The following is a 15,999-nucleotide window of genomic DNA, read 5'->3' as shown; positions in this document are numbered from 1 at the left end:
CAAACACCATCTGCCATTGGTCTGTCTTGGGATGCCTTGCGTCTTCTGGGCTAGTCCATTCAAGGGCTAAGAGCTTACCCTGAGATCCCAGGGTAAGCTTCCCCTCCCTCCTCACCAGGGGATTAAATTTAAAGACTTCCTAATAGAGTGGTAGCAGAATACAATTCAATTCAATGAAGACTTTTGTCTGCACCTTATAGTCTTAGTTTAGAAGTTTGTCTTGGCCACTCATCCAACTAGGTCTTCCTGACTTGAGGACCAGCCAAGAGAACAGACTCTCTAACTGCTTCTTAGTACCAGTATCATAGTCCCATTTAAGAGCTGAGGAAATCAAGGCTCAGGAGGTCAGGTGACCCTGATTGGTGATTGGCACAGCCAACCCTTCAACTAGGGCTTTTCCAGTCCTGGTTCAGTGCTTTTCCCACTCTGGCTGTCTGTTAAAGAGGGTCTCACGGGGGCAGCTGGGTAGCTTCGGTGGATTGAGAGCCAGGCCTAGAGATGGGAGGTCCTAGGTTCAAATCTGGCCTCAGACACTTCCCAGCTGTGTGACCTTGGGCAAGTCACTTAAACCCTCACTTCCTAGCCATTACTGCTCTTCTGCCTTGGAGCCAATACACAGTATTGACTCCAAAATGGAAGGTAAGGGTTTAAAAAAGAGGTTCTCAGATGTCTGGTATGGGCAGAAGTGTGTCTGGTCCTGACCATGAGAAGGCCTGTCCAAGCACTTTCCAGTCCCAAGACAGAGAAAGAGACGGACCTGTGGTTTCCATAGAATAGAGAACTTGGAGAACAGGGTGGCTGGAAGTGAAGAAACTCCCTCCACCAGGGCTGGCCTGCCTGCAATGTGTAGTCTCAGACAAGGGCTCCCACATTTCTGCGTCAGGGACCAGGGGAGGAAGGCTGAGACCCCCTCTCAGAATATCTGTGGCTGATGTTCATAATGGAAGGAAATGGTCCATTTTGGTTGAGTTCAGAGAAAATGAAGACATCATGTTTCCTCCTAGTTAAGAACATGTGTCTTAGTCAATTGCCTCTTACTAGACAGAGCCCAGAGAAGTTATGGGACTTATCCAGGGTCACTGACTCATTTCTCACCCAGAGCTCAAACAGGACCCCAATATAGCTCTTTCTACTTTTGAAGCCTTCACTTTCTGCCTTCAAATCCATCCCCCCGGCCCTTCTAGTCCAAACACTCTACAACGTATTCTCTTTTTATTTATTCGTTTTTAAACCCACCCCTTGCCTTCTGTCTTAAAATCATACCTAATGATCACTTCCAAGGCAGCAGAGTGGTAAGGACTAAGCAGCTGGGTCAACTGACTTACCCAGGGTGACACAGCTAGGAAGCGTCTGGGGCCAGGTTTGAACTTAGGTCTTCCTGTCTCCAGGCCAGCACTTTATTCACTTTGCTGAATACTTGCCCAGCTGGTGAACGGCACAAGTATCATTACACACTTCCTCCCCCCCCACCCCCCCAATACTTCCGTCTTAGAATCAATACTGTTTAAGAATTGTGGTAAGGGCTAGATAAAGGGGCATGAAGTGACTTGACCAGGGCCACGCAGCTAGGAAGTGCCTGAGGTCACATACGAGCCCAGGACCTGTCATCTCCACACCTGGCTCTCCATCCCCTAGGCCACCTGGCTGCCCTTAGAATTCAGTTTAAAACCAACGCTGGAGTTCCCAAAGAAGTGCCGTCAAGGAATTTAGCGACCGGCGGCCCCGTGAAGCCTTTAACACAGTAACTACATTTCCCAGGGGCCCTGCGCTTTCTTTGCCACCGGGCGGGCATGCTGGAAAATGTAGTTTCGGGAGCTCTCCTACACGTGATGGCAGGGGTTGGGCATGAGAGAGGGTTGAGCAGAGCCCGGGCTTGGACTTGGGTTCCTGGGAGTTGTAGCCACCGCTCTTCCCCGCTCGGATCCAGGGCGTGCGAGGGGAAGTCTGCACCCGGGCCTCCGTGGGTGGACCGAAGTTAGCCGGAACTTAGTCCTTGACTCGAGGGACTCAGGGGAAGCCCCGGGAGGCCAGGCGGCATCTAGCCCACGAGGCTAGGTCGGGAGGGGGAAGAAAAGTGGAGGGTGGTGTGGAGAGGGAGGTCAGCCCTCCACGCCCCACCCAGGAAGCGCCGGCAAAGTTTCCCTTTTCTGCTTTCTCATCAGCCTAAGCCCCACCGAAGTAAGCGCCCGAGAAGTTAACGCCGACACCGTCACTTGCTGACTTGCCCTCCACGTCCTCCCCCCTCCCGATTTCCCGTCTCGTCCACTTCCCTCACTCCGCGTCATGGGCAGCCGAGACTACCTGTTCAAGGTGCTGGTGGTGGGAGACGCCGCCGTGGGCAAGACGTCCCTGGTCCAGAGGTACTGCCAGGACAGCTTCAGCAGACACTACAAGTCCACCGTGGGAGGTGAGAGCCCGTCCTCTGCCCCGGGCTGGGGAAGAGGGGAAGGGATGGGGGCTTGGAGCGGGAGGGAGGCGAGCGAGGCAGCCTGTGGTTGAGCTGCGGACTGGAATAGAGTGATTTGACCCAGCTGGTGAAGATGAATCCCCGAGGGGAGAGAGGGGCTGCGGCAGGCTGGGGAGGTGGCCCAGAATAATGTCTCCGTTGTCGCCCTCTGACTTCGCCTCCAGCCCCAAGCCTCCTCCTGGGGGCCTCTCAGACGTCCAGAGCCGGACGTATTTTTAACGTTCCATGCAGGGAGTGTCCAGGGTAGCTGAGCCGCGTTGGGAAGGGCGCAGGCAAACTCTTAATAAGAGCAGCAGACTTTTCCATAGCACTTTCGTTATAACTCGTCTGGGAAGGAGGCAACACAAATACTAATTATCCCCATTTTACACCCAAGGGAGCCAGCGGTCAAATGACTCGTCTGTTTCCACAAAATTGGGATTAAACCTCTCATTCCAAAGACAATCTATTTTTTTCCACTTCCCCACGATGCCTTTTCCAAGCCGGGGCTGCTGTCAGACCCTGCATCATCAGGGAGAGTCTCTCAGAAACGAGGAGGGTTAGAGAACTTGGGTGAATCATGGAGCTGGAGCTGGATGTTTGTGATGCCTAAAAGGGCTTTCAGAGAGGTGGAGAATCTTGTGGCTTTGCTATGAGGATCAGTCTCTCCCCCTCCCCCCCCCCCCCCCCCACGAAGTTCCTGACTCTGCCATCACAGTTTGTCAGGATGCTTATCAGAGACAACACTCCTGTGGGGATTAGCCAAGTATTGCCAGGATATAAAATAGGACTTGTTTGAAGAGGTTTCAGAGAGATACAGAGGAGTAGGAAGACAGGAATAGAGTGAGCACTCACCAACAGTTTATTAATTTCAAGGCAGCTGCGTGGCACAGTAGATAGAGTAGATAGATAGACCTGGAGTAGGGAGGACCTGGGTTCAGATCTGCCCTCAGATACTTTCTAGCTGTGTGATCCTAGGCAAGTCATTTAACCCTCTTTGCCTAGCTCTTGTCCTTCTGTCTTAGAGTTATTACTACTGAAGAAAATAAGGGTTTGTTTGTTTTTAACTACTTAATTTCTTTCTCTCCCGTGGTCTATGGACTCAACCAGAGTTTTGGTACTGATGTCTGTCTATAGATGTTTTTTATTTAATGGGAAAATATGTATGGGTGCAGCAAGCAAAAGAGGGGGTATATTTCTTAGAAAATTGCCCCTGTTGAGGGACTATTTTTATCCTAATTTTATTTTTTGAATTGAAAATTTTTAATTAATTAATTTAGAATATTTTTCCATGGTTACATGATTCATGTTCTTTCCCTCCTGCCTCAGCAGCCCACCCACAATTCCACTGGGTCTTACTTGTGTCATTTTTATCCTAATTTTAAAAAATTATAAATGTAATTATTCTACCTAAAATCTTGGTGGACCCCTTTATGCTTATTATAATAGAACCAAAGAAACTGGCCAAGCAGCAAAGAAATTTGCATTTGCATTCATGCTGAGTGTGCCTCTTTCTAGATAGTTTACTTAAGATCCTCTTAGCTTTGTTTTTGTTGTTCAGTCATGGCTAACTTTCATGACCCCTTGTGGGGTTTTCTTGGCAAAAATACTAGAGCAGTTTGCCATTTCCTTCTCCAGCACATTTTACAGATTAGGAAACTGAGACAAGCAGGGTTAAGTGGCTTGCCCAGGCAGTGTCTGAGATCAGATCGGTCTTCTTGATTCCAAGCCCAGCACTCTATCCACTGTACCATCTAGCTGCCCTTAACTTTTTTTATTAAACATTGACTTAATGTGTGACATACATCATTGAAGGAGTTTCCTTATTGAGAGTGTCTGTGAGTTCCCTAAACTGATGAGAATACCAGTCTGAAGATAAACAGATAGTTATCAAGTAAAATTGGAGTGACCACAGATTATTACTTGAAATGGGAAACAGACCTGTGATTTCACTGGGATAGAGAATTTCCAAATGAGAAACTCCTTCAACCAATGCTGGCTGGCCTGTTCTCCTCTAGAGCTGCCCAGAGCACTGGGAAGTTAAGTGACCTGCCCAAGGTGACCTAGCCTGTATGTCAGAAATTAACTTGAACCCAGATCTTTCTGGATTTGAGTCCAGCTCTCTATCCTCTACACCAGTGATGTCAAACTCAAATAGAAACTGAGCCTATGGGCTGCATATTGACTTAAAAATAAAAAATATATCTTAAAAAATTTACATTTTAAAAAAAGCTTACATTCTGACTCAGTATCAATTCTAAGTGGCAAAGGCTAGGCAATTTGGGTTAAGTGACTTGCCCTGGTTCACACAGCTAGGACATATCTGAGACAATTTTCTCATTCTTAAGAAAACTTTTTTGGTTATAATTTTAACCATGAAAGATGCTAAAATATACAAAATAAGGAATAAATCTCTTTGTAAGAGCAAGGGATTAACAATTACAAAGAAGAACAGGGATTAGCAATTAACCAATGTTTGGTAATTATTTTCATCTTGAGTTTTAAAGACAATGTATATCCAGTCATCATTCTCTTGATCTTTCCACATCTTTCTATATTATTATGCTTCATAGTATTTTTATTTTATTTTATTTTTTAAACCTTTACCTTCCATTTTGGAATCAATACTACATATTGGCTCCAAGTCATTAGAGTGGTAAGGGCTAGGCAATGGGGGTTAAGTGACTTGCCCAGGGTCACACAGCTGGGAAGTGTCTGAGGCCAGATTTGAACCTAGGATCTCCCCTCTCTAGACCTGGCTCTCAATCCACTGAGCTACCCAGCTGCGCCCAATAAACACACATTTTAAAGTATTATTTAATTATAAGAATATACCATAATTTGTCATGCTTTGTTAAATAAATTAGACTGAATACAAATAAAACAACTATTGATATTTTTACTCCCAAGACCCCCCCTACAAAAGATGAAATAATCCCTACTTACAAAGAGCTGACATTCTTACCTGTCATTTACAGAGGGTTTCCCGGGGCACTAAAAGGTTGAGCCAGTCTGTATCAAAAACAGGACTTGACCTGCCAGGGAAGCCAGGGAAGACAAGCTTTTTGTCACCTATTTCATGATGCCATGTCCATATATGTTGCCATCAGTGTGTACAGGATTCTGGTTCTGCCAATCTCATTTAAATGATTTTTTACCTTTCCTTTCCTTTTTTAAACCCTTAACTCCCAAATGATATATTTCTAATACAAATTTCATAAGTATTTTAGTTTTGGGGCAGCTCATTGGATAGAGAGCCAGGCCTGAAGGTGAGACGTCCTGGATTTAAATCTGGCCTCAGACACTTCCCAGCTGTGTGACCCTGGGCAAGTCACTGAGCCCCAATTGCCTAACTCTTACCACTCTTAGCCTTGGAACCAACATTTAATATCAATTCTATAAGACAATGTTAAGGTTAGAAAAAAGAATTTTCGTTTTGATCAATCAGAAGTTATGTGTATCTGAAGTGTCTGCTTTAAAGAGAGGGCAAGGAGAAAGCAAACCAGTGGACAAAGTTGATGGTTAGTGATCGCTTTCCTTTGCAGTTAGAGCCCCTGCTCTTGATTGAAGAGTACAGATGATAATAATAATAATTAGGGGTTGCTCCCAATTTTTCCTCAATCAGGAAATGGAGCTGGAAGAGACCTCAGAGGCCATTTAGTACAAAGCCTTTCATTTTCAGATGAGGAAACTGAGGCCAGGAAAGGAGCGGTTAATTTACCTAAGGGCATAGAAAACATGGGTAACAGAAGTTTGGTATTCAAACCCAGGTCTTCTGACTCCAAATCTGGCTCTCTTTCCACGCTCCTGTATTGCCCTTATTCAGCAATTCTATTCAATAAGCAAAGTAGGCACCTACTACGTCCTGGAGTTACAAAAAAAAAAAAGTACAGTCCTGCCCCCCTGGAGCTTCTGCTCACCGTTCAGTAGATACAAAGTAATTTTTGGTGGCTTAGGAGGAGGAGAACAGTGACCACTGACGAATTGGGAAATGTCTTTTGTAGGGGTTGAGCAAAGAAAGAAAAGCATTCCAGTATGGGGGACAGGCTGGTCCACGGCACTAAGTCAGGAGATTAAAATGGCCTGGACAGGAAGCAGCATGGAAGCCAGATTGACTTAAGGAATAAAATAAGTCTGTAAGGAGAAGATGGAGCTATTTTATGAAGGGTTTTAAATGCCAGAGAGAGGAGTTTGTCATTAATCCTAGAGGAAACTGGAAGCCACTGAAGGCTCTCATGTGGGGAGGGATATGGTGAAACCTCTACTTTGAGTATATCAATTTGGCTTTGGGGTAGAAGACTGAATAGAGAGAGGACTGACTTAAGTTAGAGACCAATTAGAAAGCTATTACAGGGAGCAGCTGGGTAGCTCAGTGGGTTGAGAGCCAGGCCTAGAGATGGGAGGTCCTGGGTTCAAATCTGGCCTCAGACACTTTCCAGCTGTGTGACCCTGGGCAAGTCACTTGACCCCCATTGCCTAGCCCTTCCCTCTCTTCTGCCTTGGAGCCAATGCACAATATTGATTCCAAGATGGAAGGTGAGGGTTATTAAAAAAAAAAAGTTATTACAATAGCCCCCACCAAAAGTGGTAAGGTGATGAATGGGGATAGTGACTTTGTGAATGGAAAGAAGAGGGCAGATGCAAGGGATACTGGGAAGACAGATGGGACTTGGCTATTTCTTGTCTAGAAGGGGTATGGGAGAAGGAGAAATTGAGAATGACTCCAAGGTTGGGAACCTGGGGAAGGATAGCAGTGCCCTTGATTGAAGCAGGGCAGTTTGGAAGAATGGTGGATTTTGTGGATAAAAGAGAATTAATTTGACTCAATGGGAAATTCAGATGAAGATCCCCAACAGGCGATCAGTGGTCCAGGATTGGCACAGAAGAGGCGGGTGCTAGAGATTCAGATTGGGGAGTCCTCTGCATAGAGATGATGATTGAACTCACCAAAACTGATGAGATCACCTATAAAGGGTACAGAGAGAAGAAGATGAGGCTTTGGGATATAGCTAACACCTAGGAGAGGAGATATTTGCTATAATTTGGTCATCTGACCGAATACCTTCCAATAGTTATCCAAGTTTCCCCTCCCTTCTCTTGGTATCCCATATATTTTGAAATTTCTCTGTGTTTATGTGTGTGTGTTACCCCCCTTTCTCTTTTTCTTTCTGTCTCTCTCTGTCTGTCTGTCTCTCTCTCTCTCTCTCTCTCTCTCTCTCTCTCTCTCTCTCTCTCACACACACACACACACACACACACACACACTCTGTCTCTCTCTCTTACACACACACACATTCTCTCTCTCTGTCTCTCTTACACACACACATACTCTCTCTATCTCTCTGTCTGTCTCTTACACACACACATACTCTCTCTCTATCTCTCTGTCTGTCTCTCTCTCTTACACACACACACATTCTCTCTCTGTCTATCTCTCTCTCACACACACACACACTCTGTCTCTCTCTCTCTTACACACACACACACATTCTCTCTCTCTGTCTCTCTTACACACACACATACTCTCTCTATCTCTCTGTCTGTCTCTCTCTCTTACACACACACACATTCTCTCTCTGTCTATCTCTCTCTCACACACACACACACTCTGTCTCTCTCTCTCTTACACACACACACACATTCTCTCTCTCTGTCTCTCTTACACACACACATACTCTCTCTGTCTATCTCTCTGTCTGTCTCTTACACACACACATACTCTCTCTCTATCTCTCTGTCTGTCTCTCTCTCTTACACACACACACATTCTCTCTCTGTCTATCTCTCTCTCACACACACACACACTCTGTCTCTCTCTCTCTTACACACACACACACATTCTCTCTCTCTGTCTCTCTTACACACACACATACTCTCTCTGTCTATCTCTCTGTCTGTCTCTTACACACACACATACTCTCTCTCTATCTCTCTGTCTGTCTCTCTCTCTTACACACACACACATTCTCTCTCTCTCTCTGTCTCTGTCTCTCTCTCTCTCTCACACACACACACACACACACACACAGAGTCGTTCCCAAGGTTTTAATTTTTGGTTGTGATTTTGCAGTGGACTTTGCTCTGAAGGTTCTCCAGTGGTCAGATTCAGAAATGGTGAGGCTCCAGCTATGGGATATTGCAGGTGAGTAGGGAAAATAGTACCCTTGGGAGTAGAAATGGGGAAATCTGCTTTACTTGGGTATCAACAGAGGAAATGAGCCTGGTGGCAAAACCAGAGACCATTTTTAAAAATTGGAAAATGGTGGAGAATCTTTGGAAACTTAAAGACTTGTGAGCCTGGAATCTTTAATCTCTGAAAAAAATTGCATTGACCTTTGTTTCTATGATGAAATAAGGTCCAATTAGGCAGGTGAGTATCCTTATCACACCAAACTGTCTCTATAGTAATCAAGAAAATATTGATCCTTCCCGGGTTTTCATCTGTCGGAGCAGAAAAACAAGATAAGATTGTTGTGGGCCGCTCGCTGTGTGCTCCAGCAGAAGTCAGAGAGGGCCAGTAGATTGACGAGAGGAAGGAGAAGCCTAGGCTGAGCCCGAGACTTTGGATCACTGAATGCGTGTCTCTTGCTTCCTTCTAGGGCAGGAGCGATTCACCTCCATGACCCGTCTGTACTATCGGGATGCCTCAGCCTGTGTCATCATGTTTGATGTCACCAATGCCACCACCTTCAGCAACTGCCAGAAGTGGAAGCAGGACTTGGACTGTAAGCTCACACTGCCCAGTGGGGAGCCTGTGCCCTGCCTATTATTAGCCAACAAGGTGTGTGTGTGTGTGAGTGCTGGCACACAGCTTAGAGAAAAGTACTTGATTGCTCTTGCCTTGCGCAGAGAGATGTCCTGGCTGGCTTCTTCTGTGAGTCTGGACCTGGATTCTCCCTCGCTGCTTCTTGGCTACGTATCGTTATCTCCTGTTAAACTGGTTGATCAGGGCAGTCCCATCTGATAGAGTCTCTCGGACTATACTCATGGAAAAAGTGGGAGAGAAGGACTAGACTGTGGTACTGTTGGAATGACTGAGACCTGGTTGAATGACTGGATCCAAAGTGTAGCCTATAGTGGTTTGATAGCATCCTAGAAGGAAGTCTTCAGTGGAGTGCCACAGGAATCATTTGTGCTTGGCCTTGTGCTGTTTAACATTTTCATCAGCATCTTGGAAAAAAAGCCTAGATGGCAGGCTCATTAAATTTACAAATGACACAAAGCTGGAAGGGATAGCTCTGCCCCTGGATGACAGCTGAGAAGATGAAATTTAATAAATTTAATTTATATATTAATATTAATATATTATATATCATATATATAAAAATAAATAAATATAAATAAATATAAAAAATAAATTTAATAAAATTTAAAAAATAATAAAAAATAAAATAAAATAAAAAGATATAAATTCTTACAAAGTTGGGTTCAATAAGTTTATAAGTACAAGATGGAAGAGGCATAGTTAGATGCAGTTTATCTGAAAAAGATCTTGGGGTAGAGGTAGCTAGGTAGCCCCAGTAGGTAGTGTTCCAGGCCTGGAGTCAGGAAGCCCTAGGCTCAAATCTGGCTTCAGACACTTCCTAGCTGTGTGATCCTAGGCAAGTCACTTAACCCTGATTGACTAGCCCTTGCTACCCTTCTGTCTTAGAATCAATACTTAGACAAGAAAAGAAGGGTTAAAAAAAAGAAGATCTTGAGGTATTAGTGGACTACAAACTTAATATGAGTCAGAAGTCTGCCATGGCAGCCAAAAAAGTTAGTATTATCTTGGGATGATCTAAAAAAAATTTTTTTTTTAAATAAACCTTCATCTTCCATCTTGGAATCAATACGGTGTATTGGTTCCAAGGCAGAAGAGTGGTAAGGGCTAGGCAATGGGAGTTAAGTGAATTGCCCAGGGTCACACAGCTGGGATGTGTCTGAGGCCAGATTTGAACCTAGGACCTCCTGTCTCTAGGCCTGGCTCTCAATCCACTGAGCTACCCAGCTGCCCCCTTGGGATGAATTTTTAAAAAATGTTTATTATAAACTTAATACTTGTCAACAAATTTGAATGGCTCAGTATGCAAAGAAAAACAAAGGTGACAGTTGGGTATCTCAATGGATTGAGAGCCAGGCCTAGTGACAGGAGGTCCTAGGTTCAAATCTGGCCTCAGACACTTCCCAGCTGTGTGACCCTGGGCAAGTCACTTAACTCCCATTGCCTAGCCCTTACCATTCTTCTGCCTTGGAACCCAAGACAGAAGGTAGGGGTTTAAAAAAAAAAGAACAAAAAGGTTTAAACATAAGTTATATTTAACACAGAAACAAAATTGCTCTCTTGGCATCCTCTTTTAAAACTTTTGTTTTCTCAAGTGTATTTTTAAAATTAATGCTTTCTACTTTCTTTTTTTAACATCTCTAGTACCAACTCTTCCCCAACCCCTTCTCACCTAATAGAAGCCTTCCTTCATATCAAATATAAACGTAGTCAAGCAAAATAAATCTAAACATTGGCCATGTTCAAAAATGTATGTCTTTTTTTGTGCCTGTAGGCCATGTATTAAAAAGGAGGTTAATTTGTATTGGAGGGGTTAAGACTTTCAGTAAAGAGAGGGGGAAAGAGAGAAAAACCTCCCTTCTCAAAGGGGGGTTCAGGGGAGACAGCTGATGTTTAAGGTTGACTCAGAGAGAGGAGAGGGGGTTTAAAGATTTTCCTCCTTCTGCCTTCCCTCCTTAGCTAAAGCTTCTCTCCCCACTTTGCTCTAGTCCCTCTTGTCCCCCCTGGAGACCAAAGGGTCTCCCCTTGATCTGTTTACTCACACTCAGCTTGGGGAATACATAACTTTTAATGTCAACTCAATCAGGGAATAAAAAGGAATAACTAGCACATAAAGAATGGGAAAGGGAAGTGGGGAAAAGGGGTCCCTGTCTCTATCTAAACCCTTTCCCCTCCCTCGAATTTGGGGGGAACTCAGGCCCTGGCAGCCTGAGCCCCCTGAGAGAAAGTCAGGTTGACTCACCTCTGGGCAACAGGAGCTGAGGTAAAGTCTGCTCAGGTTTCTCTTCAGAAAGTCCCTTCAATTGGGAAGTGTTGGGGGGAAATATTTCCAGTCACCAGCAGGAAAAATGGGTAACCCTCAGAATAAAGTCTTTTCCCAACTTCTATTTTGGCTTCTCAAGATGGAGAGAGACCAACTCCTCTACCAGCCAGAATCTTCTCCTCCTCCAGATTCCAATCCCTTGGGGCCCCTCCCCCGTTGAGGTGATCAATTTCACACACTCTTCAGCCTGGCACTTTTTCTTTAGTGCCAGCCTCTGTCACAGCCATCTGTCAGGAGATGGGTAGCCTGCTTCATCATTATTCTTCTGAATTCATGATTGACCATTGCATTGATCAGAGTTCTGCAGCTGAAGGGCAGTGGGACCATGGGATTATAGTTTTAAAACTTAAAGGCAGCTTCATCTGATCGCCTCATTTTATAGATGGAAAACAGAGGGTCAGAGAGGCTCAGTAGCTTGTCTGTGGTAATCAGCTAGTAAAAAAAGGGGGGAGAACTTGAGCCCAGGACTTCCCGACTCTCTGTCCAGTGCTTTATTTACTAATCCTCATGATTTCTTTCAAAGTTAGTTATTTCCCTTGGACTGTAGCTTCCAAGCAAAAGGAGTTGATAATAGTTTCTTCAGATTCTGTCCTAGTCAGACTTGTGGCTGTTCAGCCATGTCAATTTGTATCTGACTCTTCCTGACCCCATTTGGGGTTTTCTTGGCAAAGACACTGGAATGGTTGGCCATTTCCTCCTCCAGCTTATTTTATGGATGAAGAAAACTGAGGCAAACAGATTGAAGTGACTTGCCAAGGGTCACCCAGCCAGTAAGTGCCTGAGACTGGATTTGAACCCACAAATATGAGTCTTCCTGACTCCATGTGTGGCACTCTATCCACTGTACCACCTAGTTGTCCTCCCTAGGCAGATTATCTATGGATTATTATGATTAGTTCTAGGTGACAGTTTAGGAAGGATGTTGATAGGCTAGAGAATGTTCAGAGGAGATCAACTGAAGGGCCTTGAGTCTATAAGAGGATTAGTGAAGACCTTGGGGTTATTCACCTGAAGTAGAAAATAATTGGGGGACATGATAACTGTCTTCAAGAGTTTGGAAGACTGTCATACCAAAGTGGGATTAAACTTGTTCTGTTTATCTAGAGGTAAAAATTAGGAGCAAGAGATAGAAGTTATGAAGAGGCAAATTTAGGCTTATTGTTGGGAAAGCTTTCCTAATTGCTGTTGAATCATTTTACTCTTTGTGTCTGAATCTTCAGTGACCCCATTTGGGGTTTTCTTGGCAAAGATACTGCAGTGGTTTGCCATTTCCTTCTCCAGCTCATTTTACCAATAAGGAAACTGAGGTAAATAGGATTCAGTGATTTGTCTAGGGGCACACAGATTATCAGTGTCTGAGGCTGGATTTGAACTCATGAAGATGAGTCTTCCTGATTCTATGCCCAGTGCTCTATCCACCATGCCACTTAGCTGTCCATTTTCTAATCATTAGCTCTGTCAAAGTCATCATGGGTTGCCTTGGTGGGTAATGAACTTCAAAGAAGGCTTTCATTGAAGGACTTCAAGGAAAGTTTGAATAGAGACTACTTGTTAGGTATATTCTAGGGCTTGTTCCTTTTCCCACACAGTATAGGCTAGATGGCTTCAGAGTCCTAAACGCTTAACATTCTGGGATTCTGAACTCAGGTTCTTTTAAGGATCTGTAAAGAGAACTGCCCTAGAGGTCCTTAGTAGAATCCTGAGCATTGAGTCCATTGTAGGAGGATTTTTTAAAAATACAGTCATTTGGTTAATGCTTTTCAAACTGTGAATTTTACAATATTTCCTTGTCTTCTTTCATGTCCATAGTCTGACTTATCCCCATGGGCAATGACCAGAGACCAGATTGACCGGTTCAGCAAAGAGAATGGTTTTACTGGATGGACTGAAACATCAGTCAAAGAGAACAAAAATGTTAATGAAGCCATGAGGTGAGTAGATATTGATTCCACACTAACAGGAGGGTTGTTGCCCATCTGTTCCTTAGGGATGCTTTCTCCCATCATCTCTACCAGCTTCATGCTTTACCTGTGCCAGGGGGTCCTACAATGGGCCTCCTGAGCATTTTAGAACAGTAGCTTCTTCTCTTACTTTTTTTAAACCCTTATCTTCCATCATAGAATCAATGCTGTGGCTTGGTTCCAAGGTAGAAGAGTAGTAAGAGCTAGGCAACAGGGGTTAAGTGACTCACCCTGGTTCACCCAACTAGGAAGTGTCTGAGGTCAGATTTGAACTCAGGACTTTCCACCTCCAGCCCTGGCTCTCAATCCATTGAGCCACCTAGCTGCTCCTAGAACAATAGCTTCTTAAAATCAGGGAATCTCTCCTCTCTCCTTAAAGTTCCTGGGACATCATCAAGCAGACTTCTTATCTTTTTTTTCTAAACAATGATGATGATTAAAAAAAATAATAATTTGGAATGTCTGCCTTATCTCTTTTTCTGCTTCATCCTGCTCTTCAATCTGACTTCTAGTTTATTTCCTAGAGTCCTTATTGAACAGATGATGGCCAATACCAGGGAAGGCAACACATCTCTATCCACACAAGGCGACTACATCAACCTGCAAACATTATCTTCACCTGGCTGGTCCTGCTGTTAATTGTGTGCAGCTTTCTCCTTATCTTGGATTGGAGAATCCAACCATCTCTTTGTTATTCTTCTCTACACCCAGCTGAATTTGGGATGACTCTCCTGCTGAGAAAACACCAGCCTTATTCCATTAGAGCATTTTCTTCTGACCCAACAGAGTGGTACCGCATTGCTCAGACAAGATCTGTAAGTTCCTGCATTGGTTGGATATCTGCTCTGAGTTACTCCCATGGCATAGACTGTGTGGCTCAGGGAGTGGATTCCAAGTAGAGCCCTCTATGCCTCTTCTCATGGGAACCTGGCTAGAATTTTATTGGCATGAGGGGAGATGAAAGGCAGCACATTTTTTTTCCATTATGAACCCCAGCTATTCTTGAGACGGCCATTCCATGATGGCAACTTCCTGACCAGACCAAGAGAACTAAGATCAAGATGTTTTCTTGCCAGACTCTTTTGTAGGTCATTCATTACTTTTGTAGCTCTCTGCATCCAGGACTTTGGACTTCAGCGTCTAACTTTTGTCTGGCCATCTGCAGACTTGGAACAACTCTAGCAGTTCTTGTGTTGCATTTGTGGTTTTGAAAAGGCTCTGAAATCGTGATGAGCTTTCTATCTCCTTAACAATGGTGCAACTTTTCATCCATATGTCTTGTGTGATGAGAATATTTCTGTTCCTAAGTATGGATAAGGAAGAAATGACTAGAAAGTCCTTCTGGGGTCTCATTCTTCGTGGAACAAAGAGTATAGTTTTACAGGCTGACTGGTTAATAAAGAACCTGGTGCTAACTCAGCTCAGCAAAAGACATTTGCTGACTATGGTGTACCTCAGATAGAAATGGGACTTTGAAGTCCTCTGAATCTGAGAGAAGGAGGAAACAGAGAGAAGGGGAGAGACGAGCAAGACTGGATTGTGAGGGGCTGCTTGGTTCCTGGTACAGGTTCATAGCTATAGAAAGGTTGTGTGATGCTGGGGATAAGGAGGTTTACTATCAATGTAACATTAAGCACAAAATCCCATGATTCTCTTTCATGTCACAGTCCACTTCTGGATGTTGGGATTTCTTCACGGGATTAAAATTTATGGGAACGCTCTTTGAGGACAGTTCTCTACTCAGAGCTTAAGCTAAGTGATAGGTCACAAATGTGGAAATGATGAACACAGAGGCCAGGTAGCAGGTCAGAAAGAGACCAAAATCTTTCCAAGAAAAATGCAAACCATTTGTACAATCCTGAGAGACTTCTAAAGAGTCCTTTTGTTGATATAAAAAATAAATTTTGTCGACAATTTATGGGGAGTTTTTTTGTACTATTATTCAAAATTTTTTACTGTGGTGATTCTTAAGTAAACATCATGTAATAGTCACCTTTTGTGAGAGAAATTGACTTGAATACACTCTATTGTCCTGAAAAATCACAATCAAATTGGAAATAAAAATTTTGTGTGCGCTCATTTGGTAATTATTGATTTTTAATGTGGACTTAAAATGCTTCCATTTACTAGATCAGTCTAGAAAGTTTATGAGGGTGAGGACATTTTTTTAAAAAACGTGAGAAATGAAAGTATCTTCTGTACCTTCCCTATTTAAATAGTCCCAGATTATGGGGATCCTGATCATATTCCATAATTGGAACTTTTTTCACAATAATTACTGGACCACTTGATGTCAAAACCTATCACATTTTGCCAAAGTAGAATATAAAAATAATGCTGACTTTCTTTTTCTCTCCCATTTGCTGACACAGGATTTACCTGTCTTTCACACATTGCCAGAGGCCACCAGCTAGCACTTCTTGGTTCTCTCACCCAGTTACTATACAACGAATGTACAGGTTTGGAACTAATTAGGGAAAGGATGGAAACAGTGCTGCTCTAATAA

General features: G+C 43.7%; 1 protein-coding gene across 4 annotated transcripts; it reads left to right on the top strand.

The window, feature by feature from the left end:
* The first annotated feature begins 1,809 nt into the window (after positions 1–1,809).
* Positions 1,810–15,572, top strand: RAB29 (RAB29, member RAS oncogene family). Of its 4 annotated transcripts, none has more exons than XM_016430124.2 (6): positions 1,813–2,055; positions 2,163–2,407; positions 8,517–8,588; positions 9,046–9,227; positions 13,342–13,463; positions 14,006–15,572. In XM_016430124.2, the coding sequence occupies exons 2-6, from the start codon at positions 2,284–2,286 to the stop codon at positions 14,130–14,132; spliced, it is 627 nt and encodes a 208-aa protein (XP_016285610.1). In that variant the 5' UTR covers positions 1,813–2,055; positions 2,163–2,283; the 3' UTR covers positions 14,133–15,572. The 4 variants fall into 4 exon arrangements, with proteins under 4 accessions (XP_056671798.1, XP_016285610.1, XP_056671799.1 ...); XM_056815819.1 differs by having other exon boundaries at positions 1,817–2,055; positions 14,018–15,572; XM_056815820.1 differs by lacking the exon at positions 8,517–8,588 and having other exon boundaries at positions 1,810–2,407.
* Positions 15,573–15,999: the final 427 nt, after the last annotated feature.

The sequence above is a fragment of the Monodelphis domestica genome, chromosome 2 (genome assembly GCF_027887165.1).
Source record: "Monodelphis domestica isolate mMonDom1 chromosome 2, mMonDom1.pri, whole genome shotgun sequence".
Classification (NCBI taxonomy): domain Eukaryota; kingdom Metazoa; phylum Chordata; class Mammalia; order Didelphimorphia; family Didelphidae; genus Monodelphis; species Monodelphis domestica.
Note: the sequence above shows the minus strand (reverse complement) of the source record. Positions and strands in the feature narration are given on the sequence as shown.